We start from the raw sequence: 24,479 nt of genomic DNA on the forward strand, positions 1-24,479 counted from the left end.
TTCTGATTCCACCTTAACTATATATGAATACACCCTACAATTTTGTGACTAAGACCAACCGGAAAGAGCTAATGGGAAACGATAGACTCGTCTCCCGATATTGGGTAACAACCTAGGTGTATCTTCTTTGGGAGCAATCAAGGTTAATGTTCTTGTTTGACTGTCAAGAGCTATTGGATGGTGGAGCCTCCAATTAAGATATGCAAACTTACAAGTGCTAATTACTGTCAAGGCCACTTTCCAAGTGAGAATTGAATGATTCAAGACTAGTCTTATCATTGTTCTTTCAAAACCTTGAGTAGAGGCTTTGCTATGATAGTTGACAAGTCTAAGAAGGAAAGCCTAGAGATGAAAATCAACAGAACCAAAATGCGAGCTATCAATTCAAGCCTAAACAACTTTTGAGATATGAGATCTAAATGTGTAAATAATGTAACTATCATTAACCACTAACAACATTGATAGATGAAGTAAATGTAAAAAGGTCCAACAATTCTAATGTAAGCTCTGAATTGATGCTTTACTATGCTCAGAACAGAAAATGTTAGAAGTACAAAGACTACCCACAAATCAGATAAGAGTACACTCTGAAATTCAGTAACTAAAAACCAATTGCATACTTTGAAACCTACGAAAAACATCTCTAATTAAGAAAATTATCAACATAACATCTTAACTTATCTATTTTTCAGATCTACATTTCAAGAGTTGTTGTAACATGTAAATGGCAAAAACTTCCAACTGATCCCAATATCTTTAATGTAAGGTCGGTACAACCCAATTCCCCACGGAACAGATCTTATCTATTGCGTTTCTCCTGATAATGAAGAGGTAGAACAACACACAGACCAGAGCTATCTTCCAGAAACTTCTGTGATAATCACTGCTTAGAAATAAACGAAACATAAAATTTCAATACGGTGGGCTAAAAGATAATGAATAAACATCAAACAAAACCATTATTTCACACATCTTACCCCGTGAGGCGAATTAGATTGGGTGCTACTACCCAAATCAAGTAAGGGAGGAAAAAAAAACAAGTTAGATTTGAGAGAAAAAATCATTATGACAATTATTTTGAAGATCTCTTTTCTTTTCGACCTCCACTTAAAATCATAATTACTTTCGTCCATCTTCATCCATCTGATCTTTGAAACAGTAATCAGAACTCTTGTTGGTTTTTCTCTCACCACCGTCTCCACTACTCTCACTGTTAGTCTCTCTATTCTCTACTCTCACTCTTTGTGTAAAACTATTACCTACCAAAATTCTAGGGTTTTGGTTGGTTGATTTTATACAAGGAAGCTTGCGAGATTTACTAAAATGGCCTTCAACTGATCCAATGGATATTGGATTGCAGCCAAGCCCAATGACTGTGAGACCGGATAATGGTGTAACCCACACCACCCCCACTAGTCCCTCTGCATACTCTCTAACCACCATGCATGTTTTTGCTTGATGAATAAGACATTGTATACTAAGATAAATAAAATCATTTTGTACTGAAATAATCATTCAAAACTTGTTAGTCACACATAGATTTTTTTTGGAGAATTGTACCACCTCCGTGATGGACAAAAAAATGTGAATAAGACATTGTACACTACTACCGGGGGTGCACATTCCGGTTGTCTCTATTGGGTCAAATTCATAGAGAAATACACTTTTAAAATTTTATTTTCAACGAAAAATCACTTTTAGAATTTCAATTTTTAACGAAAATATTTCCCCTTTATAACACAAACGAACATTAATAATGTTTTTTCTCTTTCCTTTTCTTCATCAGTTTGCTAGGCCGTCTGCCGATTGGTGTCCTTATACAGTGCATAATGCAATTTGGCGCATTTTTTGATTTATTTCTACAATCATTTCTGTAGTACACCAAGAAGATTCTGTTGGGGTTAGAGCTGGAAAACGGGCGGGCCGGGGTTGGCTTGTTACGGGTTACACGGGTATGGGTTAACACGGTACAAAGCTTGCGGGTTGATATTCTTCACGGGTCGTCATTTCTACAACCCGCACCCGTAACGGGTAAAGCTTGTGGGCTCACGGGTTACCCGGCTTGTTTAACTAAAGTTAAAATTAAAGCCTAATTAAGTTAATTTGTGGCCATGTTTAAGCTTTGACCATCTTCAATCTCTATTCAACACAAAAATCAAATACAAATCATTCATTTTCAACACAAAAATCAAATACAGATGAAAGATCTATTACAACTCTTAACATATTTCCTCATAAGCATCTTCATTACCAGCATCTCAAGCTGTCTAACCAAATCAGATAAACATCAAAACCCCTCCATAGCTCAACTACATACGAATATAAATTATCCTCCCTTCCGCCACTAACAACCTGGACTCAAGACTACCAGAACCATTCTATATCAGTAAAAATTGGCTAGCTTTGGCAATGGCTCATACTGAAATCAACAGTCAAGTAAAATGGTCACCTCGTATTCGACTGCCAGTGGTTAGAAATACCACAAATCAACACTCAAGTACCTGAAAACAGACAACATCAGGGGAAAACATGATTTTGGAAACAACAAATGATATAGAACTCAAACATGATTTTCGAAACAGCAAATGAAATTGAACGCATATGTTTGCTGAAATTGCTCGAATTCATTAACAACAACAGCAACAATAGCAGCTGTAATTCTCAAAAACCCTAATCTCTTCATGAATCGATCAAACCTTGAATTCTTGATTCAAAATAGTTCAAACCCCTTAAATCATATAAAATCCATCTCCAATTTTATCCCAGAACTTCATTTTCTCTGATTTATCCACCTTTTTCAGCTCATCTCGATTTCATCAGACTCAACCAAATTCGCCTTTTCTTCATTGCTTGATTTCACTTAACAGTGTAATTAAATTTAACCTTAACTCTCTGTATAGGAGAAAAGAAGAAGATTAGAAGAAGAGGAAGGAGAAAGAGGTGGTGATTGCGTGGTTCTGATGGCTGCCGCGGCGACTGATTTCACTTCACAGGGTAATTAAATTAAAACCCTACTCTCTGTATGGAGAAGAACAAAAATATTAGAAGAAGAAGAAAAAAAAGAATGAGAAAGAGGTGGTGATTGTGGTGGCTCCAATGGATGCCGCTGTGCGTGAAGAAGAAGCCCGGAAATTTTAGATTTTAGGGTTAAGAAATGGGTAAAATTCTTTATATATGAATTCTCACGGGCATACGGGCATAACCCGCGAATTTACGGTCCGGTACGGGTTAGTCCGCTTTCCTACAAGCCGACATTTCTCCAACCCTAACCCGGCTTGTTTAGACACCAGCCGAGCAGGGTGCGGGTTTTTTACGGGCCGGGCCGGGTAAACCCGCGGGTTTTGGCTTGTTTGCCAGCTCTAGTTGGGGTTATGATGCTCATGAGACAGTTTTGGTTGCTAATTTCTCTGCTGTGAAAGCATTAGTTATTCCTAAAGATTGTGCAAGAGCCCTCACAATTTAGGCATTCGAATTCCCGCAAATGAACATGCTCTTGCCATTTTTGGATGACTCGTAGCATCCTATTAGCTTTGATTACTGATATGGTTGTTGTTGTTCGGACGATGCTCGAAGCAGTCCTAGATGGGACAACATGATTTACCCATACAAACAATATTATAGTACTTCTCATGGGTCAATTCTAGCCAATGGTTGATTCAGATAGCTCTTTGACAATTCCAAACCCTTTAGAGTGCCTCCACGTGTGTCAAGCCATATTCACACCCGTCCATCGGTCCCCGACAATCATCTCGGTCAGCTATGCAGACGGTCTTAACTAACGTATGAGCCGTTAGATCAGAAAATATCGACGAGAAAATATCGACGGTGGGTTTTAACCCTAATCTTAATGCATGTCTTTCAGCATTTAAATCTAGCTCCGCTTCTTCTTCTTTGGAATGAAATTGCGTTATTTTGATGAAGTACAATCTTAAATAAAATTTTGTAACAGGAAAAAAGATTCCCAAAGAACATGTCCTCTGATAATTACAATTACATAAAGCACTACTCAGATTAGATATGAATACACTCTGAAATTCTCCAATTGAATAAACTGAAAAACTTAAAACATCTTTAATCCAATGATTAACGATTCAAGATCTTTTAAAGAAAAAAATTAAATCAGATCTACTCAGCAACAGTTGGAGGAGCAAAGTTCCCATAACCTGATTGCATTATTTGTTTTCCTTTCATCTGCTTGTGTTATGTGATAGGACTCACACAAAAACACCATTGTTTTAGAGATCTTACCCTAGAAAGAATAGTGAGAGATGTAAGTGCTAGACAAATCAGACTTTAGCAAACATATTACAAGTTGCATTTGAGATGAGAAGTCATTATGACAGGCAATTTCAAACATATCTTTGTCTCTCTTCTCTTTGATCACCACCAGGGCATATGTGATGAATCCCACATAAAACCAAGACTCTTATCCATCTGATTTTTTGAAACGGAAACTTCAGATCGGCTGCAGAACTCCAGTTGCTTGTTTTCTTTTCTATCAACACGGACTCACTCACTAACACTGCTAGTCTGCTAGTCTCCCTCCATTCTCACCTCCTGTATAACATTTCTACTGGAATTCTAGGGTTCCTTTCTTTTTGTAGGAAGTGTTTGAGTAATTTACTTAAATACCCTTAAGCTAATCCTAATGTTGCAGCCCAATGTGCAGGCCCAGTTATTACTGCTTCCATTGTGCTCCCCGTGATATAATGATACTGGATGTGTACATGCGGATGATAAACCTCACGCCTTGGGTGGGTTATCAACACAAAAAGGCATTAAGGACATTATGTCTGGTTTTAAAGGAAAACAAAGCTGGAGAATAGGAAAAAATTGGACAAAGAAGAAGAATTATAAACTCTGCAGATTCAGATGTGAACTATACAGAGGGTATGGGTAGCAGAGGTTCCAAAGTCAGAAATAGCCGAGCACAGTTGATGATTACTTCATCATTTCGAAGTGTATAAATATTGTGTCGCCGTAGCATTAGGTGCGCATATATATGATAACAGAAACACATTGCAATAAGTGTACCTCAGGCATACTTGCATAGAAAATGCCATCTTTGTTAAAGTTTCAATAAATTGCGGACCAATCGGAGGAAAAAGAAGCAGCAGAAGTATTGCATTACCAGCACTCAAAAAGTAACAATTACTTTGCTAGCCTAGTCCGGAAAATTTAGAGCCACAAAGAGTTTAATTCTTTCTTTTAGCATTGGATAGATGGGATACCAAATAATAGGGAGGAAGGTGATCAACAACCGAAAGAGGTGGAATAAACATCTTTAGTATCTAATTACATAGTAATGCCTACAGTCTCAAGGTTTACCTTATCTCGATGATAATATGAATAGGCAACTTCGTGCCCTGAATGAAATTGCATCACCAACTGCTTTTGCCGACTCGTTCAGTGTGGTATCATAAATAGGCTTTATATCGGACTAGAACGGACAGGTAAACTAAAACCATATTTATTCTGTAAATTAAATTCACTTTAATGTATCTGCAGATATTTTGTTAGAGAAAGTTATCCTAGCATGCACCATGTTTGTATGAATGGATGTACAACATTCTTGTTTAGCTAAATTTAGGCTATTGGGAGCCAGCTGAGCTGACTCTGCTGGCCCAGATCAACGCCATGGAATGAAATTGCAATTGAGACAGAGAGGGTGATCGACCGACTCAGATTTGGTGTGCTATAGGTTATTATTCTGCTTCCAACTAGCACAAAGTGATTTTTTGTTCATAGATTTTAGTTCACTCGCATAGTTTTAGAATATGTTTTCGATACAGCTTTTGAGGTCTTTGACTATATGCATGATGAACTATTGGAGAATCTCAATGATGTTACAAGATATTGTCCATCTTTCTTAGTGATAATGCTGTTTCCATATATTGATATTGAATATTATATTGCGGATTTTAAATACATCACGGAGGTTCTGATTTATGGACATAGTTAACACAAGTTTTGGGCTCACATGTTCTATGATAACGGAGGCACATATAAAGATCGAAATGAAGGAATTGCAGCCCATAACTGAACTAAATGACCTGCTGCTTGAGGCTAGATATTTTATGGCCGCTAATGAAGATTCCAATTTCTTTTGTGGCTTACAATTTTAACCGGGAAAGATATTTGTGTTGTATGGAATTCAGTATATCTCTAATTAAATTGATACTCCTATTAGTAATCTTGAGAAATTGAGTACTATTCTTGATAGTTGTCATTAGTCCCTATGATAGGTGTTTCTAACAAATCGTCCTTGAGGACCGACAGTCATGCATTGTATAAATCGGAATAGATAAAAAAAAAAAAGTCCCCTTGCAACAATTTCTTTTTAATGTAAATTGAAATCTGGAAGGATGCTTGAAATCTGCATCCTGTGAGGACCTTTCTGTCATGTACCCATAACATGAGTTACCACTGAGTCCATCCGATCCACCGAGTTGGCGATTCAACTCAGCATTTACTCTGTCCAGATTAAACTTGGTAGATTCTCGAGTTCCGTGTTTAGTTAGTTGATGTAATAAGAACCGTTGATAACCTTGTTAGCTATTGGGTACTAAAAGACCAACCTCTGTAATCTTATCTTCATCAATGAGAATTTTGTTTTGCTTTCAAAATTGAAAGTTAGGCTCTGCTAGCAGAGAGAAAGCAGTTTGTTGCTATTTTATCCCCAAATTCCCTTGTAGTTGTACATCAGTACACTACAATTGGTATCAGATTTCCCTTCCTGGTCTTGTTCTAATGGCGGAGAAAGTCACTTTAGCTGGAGTCAACAGCAGTTTGAATCAGCTAACCTCAACTGTTACTCAGCTCGCTCTTACAGTCAATCAACAATCCGAATCTGTTGGTGCTCTTACTTCCTGTGTTCATCGATTGGATTCTGAAATGGAAGTGATGAAGACCGCTATCCATGATATTATTCAGTTCCTTGGCATCCGTCGCCCACCAGATCCAGATCCAAATGCTACATATAAACCCTTGGATGGATTTCAACCTTTAGTTCATCGAATTGGTAACAAATAATTAGGTAAGTTCACTCGTACTCCTAAAGTTGATTTTCCAAGGTTTATGGTACTAATCCCAGAGGATGGGCTCTTAAATGTGAAAGATACTTTCATCTTCACAATTTTCCTGATGATGAACGGGTAGCCATGGCTGCAATTCACTTCGATTCGCAGGTAGATCCATGGTTTCTAAACTATCAACAAGGTAAGGGCTTAATTCATTGGGATATTTTTATTAATGATTTAAGTAGCCGATTTGAAGATGTTGCCCAGGATAATTATGTTGGTAGCTTTAACAAACTGTCCCAAACTACTACGGTTGAGGATTACTATGACCAACGGGAACATTACAAAAGTTACATGGTTGTTAATAATCCTGCGTTACCTGAGAATTTTTACACCTTAAGCTTCATTAGTGGATTAAAGGAGGAAATCAGAACTGTAGTGCAAATGTTTAACCCGGATACTACTTCTAAAGCCTTTACTTTAGCTAGAATGCAACAGGAAACCTTGCATCATCATCCTAAACCACTCAGATCGTGTTCTAAACCATTTGTACCATCTCCACTATCAGTTTCTCATCCTCCATCTACCTTTAAACCTTTTTATCCCCCATCGTCTTCCACTACAAAACTCAATCCTTCTTCATCACAACCTATTGCGACTCATCCAACCATACCAACTAAGACTTCACTTGACAATTCCTTACCTCTTATTAAACGCCTCACTTATGCTCAAATGCAACAGCGCAAAGACAAAGGTCTTTGCTATAATTGCGATGAATTTTACCGCCAAGGTCATAGATGTAAATCTCAACAACTGTTCATGTTAATTATTGATGACAAGATGGCAGAAAACGATCATTCCTCAGCTGAGGAAACTCCAGTTTCTTCTCTTAGATCGAGCAACTCTCCCATAGAAATCTCCTTTCATGCTTTAACAAGTCATGTTGTGCATGACACTATTCGGATTTCTGGCAGTCTACGTCAACAACCCATTTGATTCTTATCGACACGGGAAGTACACACAGTTTTGTGGATTATCACCTTGCAGAGAAAACGAGCATCCATATTTCTCCTACAGGTCAAATGGTTTTTACGGTATGAAATGGTGACAGCACTATTAGCCAAGGCATGTGTCAAGGCCTGCACTGGACTATGCAAGGTCACCAATTCTATTTTGATATGCGAGTTTTACCATTGGGAGGATACGATATGGTTTTGGGTGTTGATTGGCTTCACCAGTTAGGAGACATTACATTTAATTTCTCCCAACTCAGGATCTCATTTCTGCATGAAGGCCAGCGCATCACACTTCAGGGAAGTTCTGGTAACCCTTCTATAAGCCTTATTAATGCATCTTTTACTGAAATTTATTAAGAGCAAAGTTCCAACCTTACTAGGTCAATTTTTTGGCATCTCTACAACAGCACCTCCACCTATACCTCCTACTGTCACTAAGGTTTTAGACTCATTTTTTGATTTTTTTGCTGAACCTTCTACATTACCACCATCCAGAAACATGGATCATAAAATACCTCTTAAATCAGATGCCCAACCTACTTCTCAAAGACCATACAGATGCCCTCACATACATAAATCTGTGGTTGAGAACATGGTAGAAGAAATGCTTGTTGCTGGCCTTATTACAAAAAGCAATAGTCCCTTTGCTTCCCCTATTATTCTTGTCAAGAAAAAAGACGGCACATGGAGATTCTGTGTCGACTATAGGAAACTCAATGACCTCACAGTCAAAGACAAATTTCCTATTCCTTTAATTAATGAATTACTTGATGAATTGAAGGGAGCTGTTATTTTCTCTAAAATTGATTTGAGATCTGGTTATCATCAAATCAGAGTCTATGACCCAAATATCTTTAAAACTGCATTCAAGACCCATCATGGCCACTATTAATTCAGAGTGATGCCATTTTGCCTCACTAATGCCCCTACCACCTTTCAATCCCTCATGAATGATATCTTTCAACCTTACCTAAGAAAATTTGTCTTAGTCTTTTTTGATGACATTTTGATATACATCTATTCCTTAGAAGAACACCTCATTCATCTACAACAAGTCTTTACAATTTTGAGGCAGCATTCCCTCTATGCTAAACTATCCAAGTGTGTCTTTGCTCAACCAAAATTAAATTATTTGGGACATCTCATAACTGCTCAAGGAGTAGCTGCAGATCCTGAAAATATAACTGCTATGCAGACATGGCCATTATCTGCCACATTGAAGCAATTAAGGGGATTTCTTGGCTTGACAGGTTATTATAGGAGGTTTATCAAAGGGTATGGTACTATTTCCAAACCTCTTACAGATATGCTCAGAAAAGATGCCTTCCAATGGAGTGCAGAAGCACATCAAGCTTTCAGTAATCTCAAAGAGGCAATGACTAAGGCTCCAGTTCTGGCTTTACCTGACTTCTCCAAACAGTTTACATTAGAAACTGATGCTTGTGCTAGAGGAGTGGGAGCTGTCTTAATGCAAGAGGGCATACCAATTTCCTTTTTCAGCAAACCCCTAGGGCCTAAAGCCTTGTCCCTATCAACCTATGAAAAGGAGTTCTTAGCAATTGTTATGGTTGTTCAGAAATTGAGGTACTACCTATCTCATAACCAGTTCATCATTAACATTGACCACCAAAGTCTCAAATATTTCATGGATCAAAGAATCTCAACTACTGTTCAGCAAAAGTGGCTAGTGAAGTTGATGGGCTTTGACTACATCATTAGATACAAGAAAGGGTTGGACAACACTGCTGCTGACGCTCTGTCCACACTTCCCACTCATTCTGCAGATTTCCATGCTATGTCTCTCAGTACTCCATAATGGGCTACAGATGTCATCTCCAGTTATGCCACTGATGTTATTGTGCAACAACATATTAGTAAACTGCTTATTACTCCTACACAATCACCATTCTCTTATGTCCAGGGAATTTTGAGGTTCAAAGGCAGACTGTATATTGGATCCAGCAACAATGTTAGATATTCCATTATGCAATCACTGCACTCTTCTGTTGTTGGGGGGCACTCAGGTATGTTAGGCACTTACCAAAGATCTAAAACTCATTTTTTCTGGCCAAAATGAAGCAGGATATCCTTCAATTTGTTGCTACATGTGAAGTTTTTCAATGCAACAAAGGCAGTTTTTCATTCCTTGTTGTTCTACAACCACTCCCAATACCTGAAGCAGCATGGCAAGAGATCTCCATGGATTTCATTGAAGGACTTCCCCTCTCCAATAATAAAAGTCTCATTCTAGTGGTGATTGATAGATTTACAAAATACAGCCATTTTCTTCCCCTAAGTCACCCTTTTACAACCCTCACAGTTGCCAAAGAGTTTCTCAATCACATATTTAAACTCCATGGCCTTCCTAGCTCCATTATCAGTGATAGAGACAAAATCTTTTTCAGCCAATTTTGGCAAGCTTTATTTAAATCTCTGGGAACTACTCTCAAGATCAGCACTGCATACCATCCCCATACTGATGGTCAAACTGAGAGAACAAGTGCCTTTGTGGAGCAGTATCTGAGGTGCATGACAAGTTCCAATCCTAAACAGTGGTCTCAATGGTTATCTCTAGTTGAGTGGTGGTTTAACACCAATTACCACTCTAGCTTAAAAATGTCAGCTTTTCAAGCCTATATGGCTATAATCCACCCCACCTCATATTTCCAATTCCTACAACAACTTCAGTTGCTTCAGTGGAGTCCTACTTGAAAGAAAGAAATGTTATGTTGCAGCTAATAAAAGAGGACTTGACTAAAGCCCAAGAAAGAATGAAGTTTTTTGCAGATAAAAGGAGACAGGACAAAGAGTTTGCTCTAGGTGATCTGGTATTTCTTAAATTGCAGCCCCATAAGCAATCTCCAGTTGTAGTCCGCAAAAATTTCAAGCTCTCTGCCAAATATTTTGGCCCCTTTGCAGTACTCAAGAAGATTGGTGCAGTGGCTTATATATTGCAGCTTCCAGTGGGATCACGAGTTCACCCTGTCTTCCATGTGTCTCAGTTGAAGAAACATATAGGTCTGAAAGCTTCAACTTTGCCTCAGCTTCCAGTGGTAGATGATAAAAGTCATTATGTTGTGGAACCGGTAGCTGTCTTAGACACTCGTCTTACACTCAAGGGTAAGTCCTCTATTCCTCAAATTTTAGTACACTGGTCTAACTCCTCTGTCGAAGACGCTTCTTAGAAGGACATCTCTCACATCAAGGCACAATTTTCACATTTCATCCTTGAGGACAAGGATCTTTGAAGGGAGGGGCAATGTCATGTACCCATAACATGAGTTACCACTGAGTCCGACCCGATCCACCGAGTTGGCGATTCAACTCAGCATTTACTCTGTCCAACTTAAACTTGGTAGATTCTCGAGTTTCGTCAATGAGAATTTTGTTTTGCTTTTAAAATTGAAAGTTAGGCTCTCCTAGCAGAGAGAAAGCAGCTTGCTGCTATTTTATCCCCAAATTCCCTTGTAGTTGTACATCAGTACACTACACTTTCACATGGTTGTGTTTTTGATAAGTTGACCTTACACCCAACAACCCGTCCTTTTTTTTCTTTTGGTGAGAGCTCCGACCCATCCTGACATGTTAAAATTGTGACTATGTTTTTTTGAAATGTTCTGGTTATTGTGCTTTACACTGTCACTAAATAATTGAATCAAAATAATTCATGCAAACAATTTTATTTTGTTTGAATACCAGGAAAAGAAATACAAATTGTTGCCAGATAATCAATCAAAATGCAGTACTGCACGCGCGCAGTACTAGCAGTGCATCCATATTGAACCTAAAGCGGTGGTCTCCTCTCATAAACACCAGGTTGTGTAGGATAGTATGGGATTGCTGTTGTTGAGGACGATGAGGTATCATCACTACCAACCGGATTATTCTTCTCTTCTTCGAATCCAGCTCTAACCTTAGAGATGAAATTATTAAACTTAGTGTTTACATCAGAACTTAAATAGGATGGTGTTGTTGCTGGTTCATCGGCGAATTCAGATGAACTATTCTGGATTCTTACGAGATTCCCATGAGCAGAAAATTTCATCCCTGGCGTTGGAAATGGCGGCGGTGGTATCCCGGCAACTGGAGATTGATTGCCGATGGTTAAATGATATTCTTTCTTTCTTGAACTCTTGGCCGACGTCGGTAATGGTGGTTTCCCTTGGTTAAGCGTTGTATTTGTGGAAGATGAGTCAGCAACTTCTGGTATTGGTGGTGCCGGTGCTGGTAAATCAGCTGCAGTTTTACCACCACTGTTGAAAAATTGTTGAAAAAACGATTTTGGCGGTGGTGGTGGCGGTGGTGGAGGTGGGGATGATGGATGTTGAGTTGTTATGGTAGATGAACTTGACGGTGGAGGTTGTTCGGAGGACTCTGGTTTCTTGTAATTATTTAATTTAAAAAATTTCTGAAAGAAATTCGGTGGCGGTGGTGGTGGAGGTGTAGGTGGAACGGACACCTGGGATTTTAACTTCTCGAGCTCCTCTTTCTTTTGTTTTATCGCCTGAGTTATCCTTCTCTCCTCCCTCTCTTTCTTTCTTCTTGGTGGTGTTAGTAATTCCGGTGGTTGTGCTGGTGTTCTTAGAGAGGAGAGTCTGTGTGATTCCGCTGGTTGCGGGGGTGGTGGTGGTTGCGGAGATGGAATTTTTCGTCCACCCATTAAAGACGCATCAAATGGCGGCATACGTCTTGGGTTACTATTATATTGGGTGTCGTAAGATACCGGTATGGGCGGAGCTGACGGTTCTGGCCGTTAATAAGTTTCAGGTGCCGAAAGTGAACTTTGGCTTGGATCATCAGGTAACTGTTGGTTACCCATACTATGCCTATAACGACGAAGATGGTGACCACTGCCACTGAAATGATGATAATGATGATGAATATGAGTATGGTACTGTGGCTGAGGCACATGATTCTCTTCCTCCTCCGTCAAATCTTCTACCGCTTCCATCGAATTCTCCTCCTCCACCACTTCTTCCACCTCCACTGATGCTTGTTGTTGAGGATACGGGTTCGGAAGGCTATGACCGTTCTCCCGAAAAATAGTCCTTCCATGACTGCCATGACCCCCGTCACCACCAGTATTAGTCCCTTGATCGCTGTCATCACTAGCGTGTCTAGTAAGAAGCCCACAAATCATAGCCAAGAAAACTATAACGAGATTAAGACTACCCAAATTTTTCTTCACGTCCGCGTAAGGTCTGAAAATACCAGAAATATAAGAAAAACTAGATGGAATCACAAAGAAGATTAAGATGAATGTTGTAGCGGGCAAGAATATGATGAGAAAGCTTGAATCAAGAAAAAAATCCCACACGGATGGACGACGATGACGGTAGTTCATCGATGTAGATGAGATCGTATGTGGATCTCCCTCTCCTCTCATGGTTATTTTAGCTAAGATTTTCCTAAGACAGGTTATGAGTCTTGGTATGTTGTTCCGAGAAATGGCAAGTAACAGGTGATGTTGTACATTGACTCTGGGATAGTGAAGGAAAGTGATCGTAGAACGGTTTGTGAATTATGATTGATAATGCCTCAAAAAATTAATAAAAATACAAAACTAGTCATAAAAATTCAAGATGATCAAATTTGTGGTACAAAAAACCCACTCAAATGTTGGGATCCATTAAAACTCCATCATAAACAAAATTGATACAAAAACTCCAAATTTTTAAAAATTGATACAAAAACTCCAATTTTAAATGTTGGTTTTATCAAATTTTATTTTGGTTTCATCATAAAATTTGATGAGACCAACATTTAAATTTGGGATTTTTGTGTTAATTTTGTTTCGATGAAGTTTTTGTGTTACTTTTGTTTTGATGGGTTTTTTGTGGAAGGATGGTGACACCTCTGGGGTTATAACTCACGGCCCGATAAAAATATGCTTAATTTTATTATTGGTTCTGGTTTGAATTATTGTTCTCGTTTGCACTAATTCTTGAGTTCATACTGGAAAAGTAATTGAAGTACAATTGACAAATGCGTATAAACAAATCGAAATGAAACAAATATAATGATAATTTTTTATTTTTTTTCAAACGAATACAATGATAATACATTATGTAGAATAAGACGGACTGAGGGAGATTTTTACCTACTAAAAGATCAGAATATTACAAGGAGTTTGGCCTCACTGGCCAAGCAGAGGGAGTTGACTTGACTCATCTGCCGGCTTACGTTCATTATGTGACGCCATAGAAAAAGTTTGAATAAATTTATGCAAAGAAAGGAAAAAATAAACACTAGCTATGCGATTTGCAGAGAATAACATCCGGAAGGCATGCTTGAATCTGGGTAGTATGGTACAATACTCAGCATCCGGTTTATTTTAGTTTGTGGCATGCAGGCTGGAAGCAAGTGGAAACTAAATTGCAATACAACATGCGAATCCCTTCTATAGTTAACCTCCACAGTTCATAGATAAAGAGGGGGAGGTGGAAAAACTTTAGGCAAATTGCACACATAATACAAATAATAGTTACGAAAAAATCATTACCAAATTTCACTCGCATTTTAGATGCTCAACCAACAAACAATCACTAACACACTCACAAGCATTATCATCAAACACTAAAATACTTGTATTAGTAAATAAGGTCTACAAAGAAGATTTCTCAAAAAAATTGAAATGTGAACTCAACATAGATCTAATTACTATGTTCAGATGTGAAATACACCTTGAAATTCTGTCCCACTAAAACCATTTACATACTTTGTGCCAACCTTTTTCCTTAAAACAGAGAACTCACAGGGTTGTTGAAGTGTGAAGTTAGTGTTTAAACTTTAAATTATTTAAACATTTTACTCAGATGCAATTTGATACTTCATTAAAAATTAAAAACACCTCTAATTGAATGACTACCAATGTATCAGATCTCCAATTTTCTGAAGACCATTGCACCAGTTCTTGCTAAAGTTTATGCTAAAACAACACACTGGGGGTGTAGGGACTACTCTATTGTGTTTCTCTATGAAGAAGAAATAGGAGATGAAATTATCAAACACTAGCTAATTTACAGATTTTATCAGCAAAACTTTAGATTGGGTGCTACTACCATATATCAAGTTTGTCTTCTTTTATCTTTGATCTCCACAGAGGTATGTACTACTCCAATGATAAGGACCCATTTGATCTTCGAAAAGGAAAATTCACATCAGCAGGAGAACCTCACTCAACACCGCCTCCCCTACTCAAAATACTAGTCTCTGCTCGTCTATAAATCCTTTCTTGAAACTCTAGGGCTTCTGGTTGATTTATACGAGAATTTTGTAATTGACTTAAATACCCTTGAACTCACCTCATGTCAAGGCCCAGTATGCATGCCCGGTTATTGCAGTTTATAGCCTATGGCTCTATGCCGCTGTGTATAGTGTGTGAGAATTGGATTTTGGTGAAGATGAGGAGAACCACAAGCCGTGGGTATCAACACAAAACCACTTTACGGACCTTAGTTTTGGTTCCAAATGAAAACAAAAACCAAGAAAAATCAAGTTGGGATGTGGCTCGGATATAGCCCAGTAGTACAGTATATCACTGATTTCATCATTTCAAAGTGCATAAAGTACTGCAGAAGTACAAAGTAGAGACAACGCCATCTTATTCAAGTTTCAGTATAATTCCGCTTTCCTACGAATTTCCTCTCGGCTTGCCTGTACCATGGGGGCATATGTTGCATGTAGATCCTCAACGTCATAATGCTTTACAACGATCGTTTCTGCAGTGGCAACACAAACATCAACTGCCTCAACTCCCCGTCCTTTCGAAAAAGCAGCAAAATAGATAGCTCGTAGGGCGACGTCTACTGCCTCATCTACTGGCATGTCCTTTCTGAATAGCATGTCCTTGTCAAGGACGGACTGTGAAATAATCGATCCTGATCCAGTACACAGGTCTCCGGAGGGCTAAAGGACAAACTGTGGCTTGCATAAGATAAACAAGGAAAATCTCCCTGCTCTTCATCCCAATCCCGGCCAACAGCAAGAATTTCTATGAAATCCTTTATTTTGGTCTGCGTGCTAAACTGGGACACAATTCAGCCGCCTTTTCCACGGTCAACCTTGGGCTGCCTTCTTTTGCCAATGCCGACATCTTTCCGGTCAAAGCCCGTAATGCGTTCTCTGCTGATAGAGGTACTTCTCCAGTCATTGCAGATACCAAGGCGTCCTTCAAGCTAGGGGTTGCAGAAAATATATCCAGATGGTGTGCTGCCAAAACTACTGCATTATTTAGACGCAATCCCACGGCTCGATCCCATTGTACAACAGATCTAGACGACGCATGTTCTTCACTTACTATAACTTGTGAGTTCACCATGATTTTTGGGGAATAGAAAAACCTTCAAGGAGGGATCGGTGGATCTACAGACACCGAGAGAGAGGGCGGAGATGACGTTAAGGTTTTTTTTCGTTTGATGAGAAAGAATGAGTTCGCGGATTGAAAGGCAACTAAGTTTATACAGCGGTGGCAGGGGGTGCTCATCTTTCTAAAGAACGATTTTTTGGGACCATGATTTTTTTGGGGGACCATGGTCCTATTAGACCACCTACCCTACAATGTTAAGGGATGTCCTAAAATCAGATGAGATTACTAATTTGGCCCTCACCCTAATTGAATTAACCCTAACCTAATAACTACATCTAACTTAATCAAAAAGAAAAACCTAAATATAATCCTAATCTAACCTAGCCGCACAAAAAAAAAAAACAGTTTTGAGGAACTGTTCTCCTCTTCTTCTTTCCTCTTCCCCCATTTCAACATCATCTTCATCGATTAATCGTCGATTCATAAAATTTTCATCGTCGATTAATCAATCGACTATAAGAATGGTTATTCGAAAGAAAACCAATAGACTCCCAAGAACAGGTCCCCCATTAGGACATCTAGCAAATAATCCAAGTGATTTTGAGATTCATAGAGAAGTGGAAGAGCCAAGTGAATCCATAATCCAATATAATAGACGCAGTAAGAAGCCTGATTCTGCCATGCGACCGATTCGCAGGTATTTTCCAACAAACCCATACTTTTACTTTGATTTTGATTCGTTTAATTGAATAGAAATCATCAAAATAGGGTTCGAATGGGAGTTACAGTGCGTTGTTCGGTTAGGACGAATTTCTAGAAAACCCTAGTTTGTTAACTGAAATTCCTGAAAGGAAGAACACGAAGAACAGTTCGGTTTTATAGGGTTCAAAATCGGGTCACCGAACTGCCAGTTCGGTTAGTTCGCAAAAAAGCCTAAAACTTTTTTCTAACCGAACTTCACCAGTTTTGTAACAATTTTTTTTCCACTTGTAACCGAACTGTGCAATTTTTCCCGCTATTTTGAGTTTTTGTGTAACCGAACTGGGCTATCTTGTTCGGTTGGTTCGCATAATATTCTACAACTATTTAGTAACCGAACTTTACAAAAAAAAAACAAGTTTCAATATAACCGAACTATGCTATTTTTCCCTATATGTTGAGTTTCAATTTAACCGAACTTGTCCAACTATGTTGTGTTACATACATGTGGAGTTCGGTTTATTCGCAAAAAACCTTGAGAAACCGAACTCTTCACTATTAGTTACCAATGTTGAGTTCGGTTTATTCGCAAAAAACCTTGACAAACCGAACTCTAAAGTATTTGCACACATGTGGAGTTCGGTTTGATCACAAAAAACCTTGACAAGCCGAACTCTTTACTATTAGTGACCAATGTTGAGTTCGGTTTATTCGCAAAAAACCTTGACAAACCGAACTCTTCAGTGTTTGCACACATGTGGAGTTCGGTGTGTTCACAAAAAACCTATTTAAACTGAACCTTACGCTGAGAACCCTTATGTTGCATTTGATTTAGTCAATCATTTATCGGTTAAGCTAATATATTTAGTTTTCTTCATTAGAGGAAAACAACCTTTACTGGAAGATCTGAGAACTCCCACGCCTCGAGGCAAAGTACATTGTGGTGTCGGTAAACGTGGAACCAAAAATGCTAAGTATGGAGGTGGGTCATTACCGGGTGTTGTCATCCAGGATGGTGTCAATAGAGATAATGTTGACAACGTAAGCCAACAAGTTAATGAAGAGAGTGTGGAAGAGATGGATCGTCAAGAACATAATCAAGGTGGAGAAGATGAACTAGCTCAAGGAGGAGGAAATGAGGGTGGCGATGATGAGGGTGAAAAAGATGAGGAAGACGGAGACAAGGATGGAGATAAGGATGATGATGGATCAGAGGAAGACTCGGACGAAGAGGAAGAAGAAGAGGAACAAGAAGACATATTGGTAAAGAGACCTAGAAAGACGCCTAAAAATCCTTGTGCTAGATATTCATACATTCCTCATAAGTATTTGTGTTTGCCGCCAAAGAATCCAACATATGGTACTCCAAGAGATGGCGGGGAGGTATTGATGGGATAAAAAAACTCATGGGCTTCCAAGATCTTTGCGACAAAAGTATGGTTCAATCTTAACCATCAAGATTTAGATTTCTCAGTCATTTTATTATATTTTGACATATATTGTTCTTTTCTATATATATTAGTATACAAGATATGATGTTTTTTTTAGGATCATAAAAATGTTGTTCGTGTTTTGAAATGTCAAAAGTACAAGGTATTGAATATAGAAAATGAGTGTGCTGAGGTCCGCTTGGTGGTATTTGATTGTGTACTATGGAACGGATACAACATGCACACCAAAAATTTGATGTTGTCACTGTTACTGCATTTTCCGAGAGGGCTTATCCAGAAACAGATACCTTTCATCTTCCATCAGCTTACTAATCTCTTCCAATCCTTTCCTCTTAGGTGGAGAAAGTTGAGGCTTGCACCTATTCATCACATTGCACCATATATGAAATGTACAAAGCATATTATGTGCTAATGGGAAGACTTTCTCTATTGCGTTCATCAATGCTAGGTCATTGTCCGTCACGATAACCCCGGGGATCTCATCATCTCGGTAGATCACCTTCACTTGTTGTAGCGCCCAAGTGTAACTTGGTTCTTGCTCGTCCTTTAGAAAACTAAAAGCAACGGTAAACGGTGACGTCGTCGACGTACGACCAACAATGTTCAACAATGGCATCTCGTATTTGTTTGTCTTGTAAGTGCAATCCATTATAAGAACTTCATGGAATGATTGAGCCAATTAAACACTCTTCGGATGTGAAATGAAGAGATGAGTTATTTCTTCTTCCGGACCTACCTTCTTTTGAACCGCATAGCCTTTCTCTTGAACCAAAAAAAAATAATTGTTGCATTACTTTTCTATCCTTCCATTCATTCCTTTTAATCGTCTCAATTGCATTGTAAATGGTGTAAAAAGATGATACGTTACCCGGGTTATCTTGTTTTAATAAGCGAAGCATTATGGAAGGTGGATTACACAATTTCCTATACTCGGCTATTTTTTCCATTTCTCGAGGAGTGAGCCTTGCGGCCATTGCATGCCCTTCAAGATCATCCGAACGAGGGTGGTTATGACGACCTACCACCTTATCCATAGCTAGAAACCATTTCGTCGTTAATTTGCTCTTGCTAAATACTAGTTTGAACGGACATTTGATTTTCTTTGAGAACGTTGTATTCTTCCTCGTCGTCTTTCCTTTATACTCATAACCCTTCCTCTTGTGACTAACAACGGGATCTCCACTTCTCTCACAAACCATTTCAAAAAGAGTGTTGCTTTCTTTTCCATTCAAAACCAAGACGCAATTGACTCTCTTGGCATGTTCTCTAGCCCAATTCTTCGCATCAATAGGTTAGTCAAATACCAACTCATTCGTGTAGTGATGAGATGTATCTTCGAACAACATACCAATCGGAGAAGGTTGATCATGCATTGGTATAGGTTAGGATTCCATCTACAAGAAATGTAGCAACATCAATGCAATCACAAATAAGTTCGGTCACATAATAATTTTATCGGGAAAACCGAACTCATTGTTCGGTTGGTTAAGCAAGTTGCAAAGCAACCGAACAAATAAAAGGAATAGAGTTCGGTAACATGTGAATGTTATCGCAACAATCGAACTAATAAAAGGAACAGAGTTCGGTTACTTTGTATTTTATGTAGATAACCGAACTAGACACTGGAACTTCAGATTTTTTTTGTTTGTTAAGTTCGATTGGTTATGCTGTTAGGTTCAAGTTTGCGAAACAACCGAACTTATTAAACATAGTTCGGTTAGATAGTTGGTACATGCAGTTTGCGAACCAACCGAACTGTATACACTTAGTTAAACTTTATTTTTACGTAAAGTTCGGTTAGTTGCGAACCAACCGAACATAACACTGCATCTCAGAACTTTCATTAATATGGAGTTCGGTAACCTGCGTGTTTGGATAAAGTAACCAAACTACATCTTCAAATGAGTTCGGTTACTTGTTAATCTCACAAGACAACCGAACTACACCTTCAGAACAGTTCGGTTACATGTTCTTCATAAAATGTAGCCGAACTGTGCAAAATCCAGTTCAAAAATTTATATTTTTGGGGAAGTTTTTACCAATTCAACATACATTATCTAAGTTTGGAGCATACCTGTTCACCCAAATACTCTTCCTCCGGTTGTGGTTGATAAAATCCATCATTTTCATCTTGAGTTTCATTTTGGGGAAGAATACAATCACCATCTAAGAAATAAGCCAAATCCGGATCATTTTGAAGATTAACAAATATTCTAGGAGAGGATGGAAATGAAGAATCAAATGAGTTTATATCACTGGAATACTCAAAGGGGGTGAATTGGATTTTTTTTTTTATTTTCCATGTTTTTCTCCTACATCTTCTCTAACTCTACTCTCACAATAATTCTACTCAACTAATAATAAACCCATCTTTTAATTTAATCTCACTAATTGTTTTTAACTAAATCATTTCACTAATCATACCTAAAATTAATTAAGAGGGTAGACTAGAAAATAACTAAATATAGGATGACCTAGAATTACTTCTAATGTCTTTATCCAAAATAAAACCATGGTCCCCAAAAAAAAACCATGGTCCCAAAAAAATCGTTCTTTCTAAACACTAACCTAACCTAACCAAGCCCCCATGAGGCCCAAGCCCAGTATTGTCAAGCTAGTGCTGCTAGTCTCTTTGAAATTTAAGAGCCTGTCACCAACTAATCCCTAGCCTTGTCATAGTGTTGCCTCTACATCTCTGTGCCCTTACTCCTTTGCTTGCATCATACGAAAAAGATGACCGAAGATAAAGAAATCAAAAATAAACTTAGAGGTAACGGCATGCAGTAGATTAAACCTTAGTAATAGACTGGCTAGGTTAGCAGGGCTTATGTATATAGCTGGTTCTAAATGTCATTCAAGATCTCACTGTACTTCTTTTAACACGCTTGGTTAAGCACTACAATACTAAACAACAACCACAAAAATGTAGTACTAATCATACAATTGCTTGAACATTTTCTAAAAATAAGTTAAACAAAACTAGAGATTAGAAAAATTGACAATAGCAAGACAGACGAGGCTGAGAAGCAAAAATTAGAATACATACCGACTTAGTTAACGTTACTCAAGAAACATTGCCAAATAGTGCTGTGAAAGTTAAGGTGGTTTGCTAAAAAAGTCTTGAGAACATTGTACAAGGCATGCTCAATCACATAGGTGTTTACAATTATTTTACCGGAAAACCCCAAATGAAATCTTTTATAGGTAATGAAAAGATGGAACTAATGAACAAAAGTTGATTTGTTACCTGAAATCTGGATTGTGCCTTACATGACGTAATTCACTTTGTAATTTTTAGCTCACTCCAATACTAAAATCTCTTGTTGTTAAGTAAATGAAGATCATGTATTACCTCGTGAATGGATATAAAATAATGTAAATGCCACTACTACAAAGGAAAAGACCGTTACAAATTTAACATCCTTAATTCTTTAAACAATAATCAACGTCATCAAAAGTTATAGTTTCAAATGGGTCCTTACCAATACCGTCTCATTTCCGATAGTATAGTCGTGAAAGATTGCAAAAGATTTAAGAAGGGAGCAGTCAACGAAAGATGAAGATTGTAAATGATTTCAAGTTAAAAACCCAGTGCAGAAAAGAAATTATTACACATAGACGCGCTGGGTTCAGGTAGCAGGCGCATAGCGCGTGTGATATCACTAGTGACCATTAAGGATTCGTGAAAAAATAGAAATAATAAACGAAAACTAATCAACCGAAAGCATAATGGATCCGTGATTTTCTTTGTGATATTCTGCTAAAAAAGATGTCAAGTATGACTTAGTGATACACAAAGAATGTAATCACAGAATTGATCAAGTATTAAATTGTAGTATTGCTGTTCTCATTTGAACTAGTTTCAAGTTCATATAACATGTACAATTTGAAACTTAATTAAATAAAAAGGAAGCCAATATACAATAAAAATGGCAAGCATTATCCAATCAAAAATAAAATAAAAATGACAAAGCATTATCACAAATGAAGTAAATCTAAACTAACAGTTTAAACATCGTAAACTCAACAAAAAAGTGTATGATTACAGATACAAAATCATTATGATATTTTCAAACAACTGTAATCTGTCTACCTAATCGTTATGACAATTTTAAACAACTATAATCTGTCTCTCTAATCTTCATGGTATCTGTAGAGATTCCCTAATACCAAAACTACGGAAACTTTATTAAGTTGTTGTACAGTATCATCTCTCTGTTAAGCAGATTAGGTTGTTGTAAGTTGTAACAAAGTCAGTCCTCCTTCCTTTTAGCTCGATAAGTATTTGGTTATCAGTCTTCCTATTATTTGATTTTCTTTGCTATGTATTTGGATCTTTGTAACCTCTTTGTATTTAGTATTCCCTATATACAACAATCAATAAACAGATCTCTACACGGTTGTGTGAGAAACAAAATACATTCACTAGATTTCATTGTGGAAGAGGAGTTGATACCTTGTTGTTCTTCTTTCTTTCTATTCTTATCAAAGATATATATAATCATGCCAGATAAGAAGAAGAACATCAAGGTATCAACTCCTCTTCTATCAATTCTGTTGAATCTGCAACTTCGAATGTTTCTCGCAGTGACCCGAGAAATCAAAGGTCCTTTACCAACAATGGTCATTTGGTGACCATTGCAACAAACATGGACATAGATTACTTGCTGGAAATTGAATATGGTTATCCAAAGGACTTACGAAGCCGCGGGATTCAGTTTCTCATGTCCTTGCCGGTGCCAATGCACCTGCTATTAGTGTTGCACAATACGCTCAACTGCTTTCTCTTCTGGATCCATAACATGAAGGCGCAAACTGAATCCCATCAGCCAACTTTGTAGGTATACTGCCTTGTCTAGTTCAATTAAGTGTTTTGCTTTCGTTAGGGGGAAGTGCTAGATCTGATAATCGCAAAATTTTGTTATGTAATATTTTTTTCCTGACAGGTTTCTTGATGGATAAACGTGAAGCAGATAGCTCTCTTGACTCTTGAGATATATCTTACCATGTTTTCTGTCCGGTTATCATTCGCTGCTTCCAATGCCTTGTCCTTCATTCAAGCACCCATTATAGTTGGAAACCATAACGGGCTTCGAAAAGACAGCTTAGGGGCAATCAAGTGGGCATTTTCTGCATCCTTCTATAACAATATACTTGGCATGTCCGTAACTCTCATTCTACATCCTTGACGCAAACTCCACCCATACAAGGAGTTAGCCTCACAATCGGCAGTGCCACTTCATTTCTTTTCATGCTACGTGGTAATATAGCCTCTTGTTTTGGTTTAAAGTCCACCATCCTCGACCCTTTCAATGGTAATTTCGGATTGCCTTCGATAAAATATTAAGGCTGATTTGTAATCTAAGGAGGAGCCTAAAAAACTATGTTAAGAAAAAAGAAACCCAGTTAGCTAGAATGTAATCTAAGGAGGAGCCTCCTAACTCGATAGAGTTTCTGCAGCAATAAAACAATTGTATTTTCACCTTGTTGATCACAGAATCAACTGCGATTGTCTCATTCTCAAAAGTTAAAGCATTTGGAGATTTCCGAGATTTCCATGTCGACCAGCAAATGGCAGCAGGGATCAAAGGCCAAATCTTCTTAGAAATGGGGTGTTTCAGATTGCACTTCCAGCTCCTAATAATATTGTCAATGCAGTTCGGCATTGGCCAATGGGAACCTATCGCATTTTAAAAATATCTCCAGAACTAAGAGGTGAAACTACAATGGAAGAGGAGGTGGTAGACAGACTCTCCCCCATTCACGATGAGTTTCCCTTTTATATAAAGAGTGCCCATAGTGGCAAGTGTTTAATGGTGGACAAGCCAGAGAAAAAAACCAACTCTATGGGACCATGATCTGGACCAAACACAGAGGTTTAATATAGTTTGGTCTTGTTCCTTTGCCAACTTAGCCGAAGAGTACTTAACGGAGAACTTACAAGTAGTATCATTAGTCCACTTCACTTGATCTTTGTCGAATAGTG

At 38.1% G+C, this 24,479-nt stretch overlaps 1 protein-coding gene and 1 long non-coding RNA gene across 2 annotated transcripts; one reads left to right on the top strand and one right to left on the bottom strand.

Moving 5' to 3' along the window:
• Positions 1-11,819: 11,819 nt before the first annotated feature.
• LOC113316727 (formin-like protein 7) lies at positions 11,820-12,719 on the bottom strand. The gene has a single exon (XM_026564873.1). The coding sequence runs from the start codon at positions 12,717-12,719 to the stop codon at positions 11,820-11,822; it is 900 nt and encodes a 299-aa protein (XP_026420658.1).
• A 10,195-nt stretch (positions 12,720-22,914) lies between these two features.
• LOC113315117 lies at positions 22,915-24,045 on the top strand. Its single transcript, XR_003342751.1, has 2 exons — positions 22,915-23,334; positions 23,440-24,045. It is a non-coding gene; the product is annotated as an uncharacterized LOC113315117 (long non-coding RNA).
• The last annotated feature ends 434 nt before the right edge of the window (positions 24,046-24,479 follow it).

The sequence above is a fragment of the Papaver somniferum genome, chromosome 10 (assembly GCF_003573695.1).
Source record: "Papaver somniferum cultivar HN1 chromosome 10, ASM357369v1, whole genome shotgun sequence".
NCBI lineage: Eukaryota > Viridiplantae > Streptophyta > Magnoliopsida > Ranunculales > Papaveraceae > Papaver > Papaver somniferum.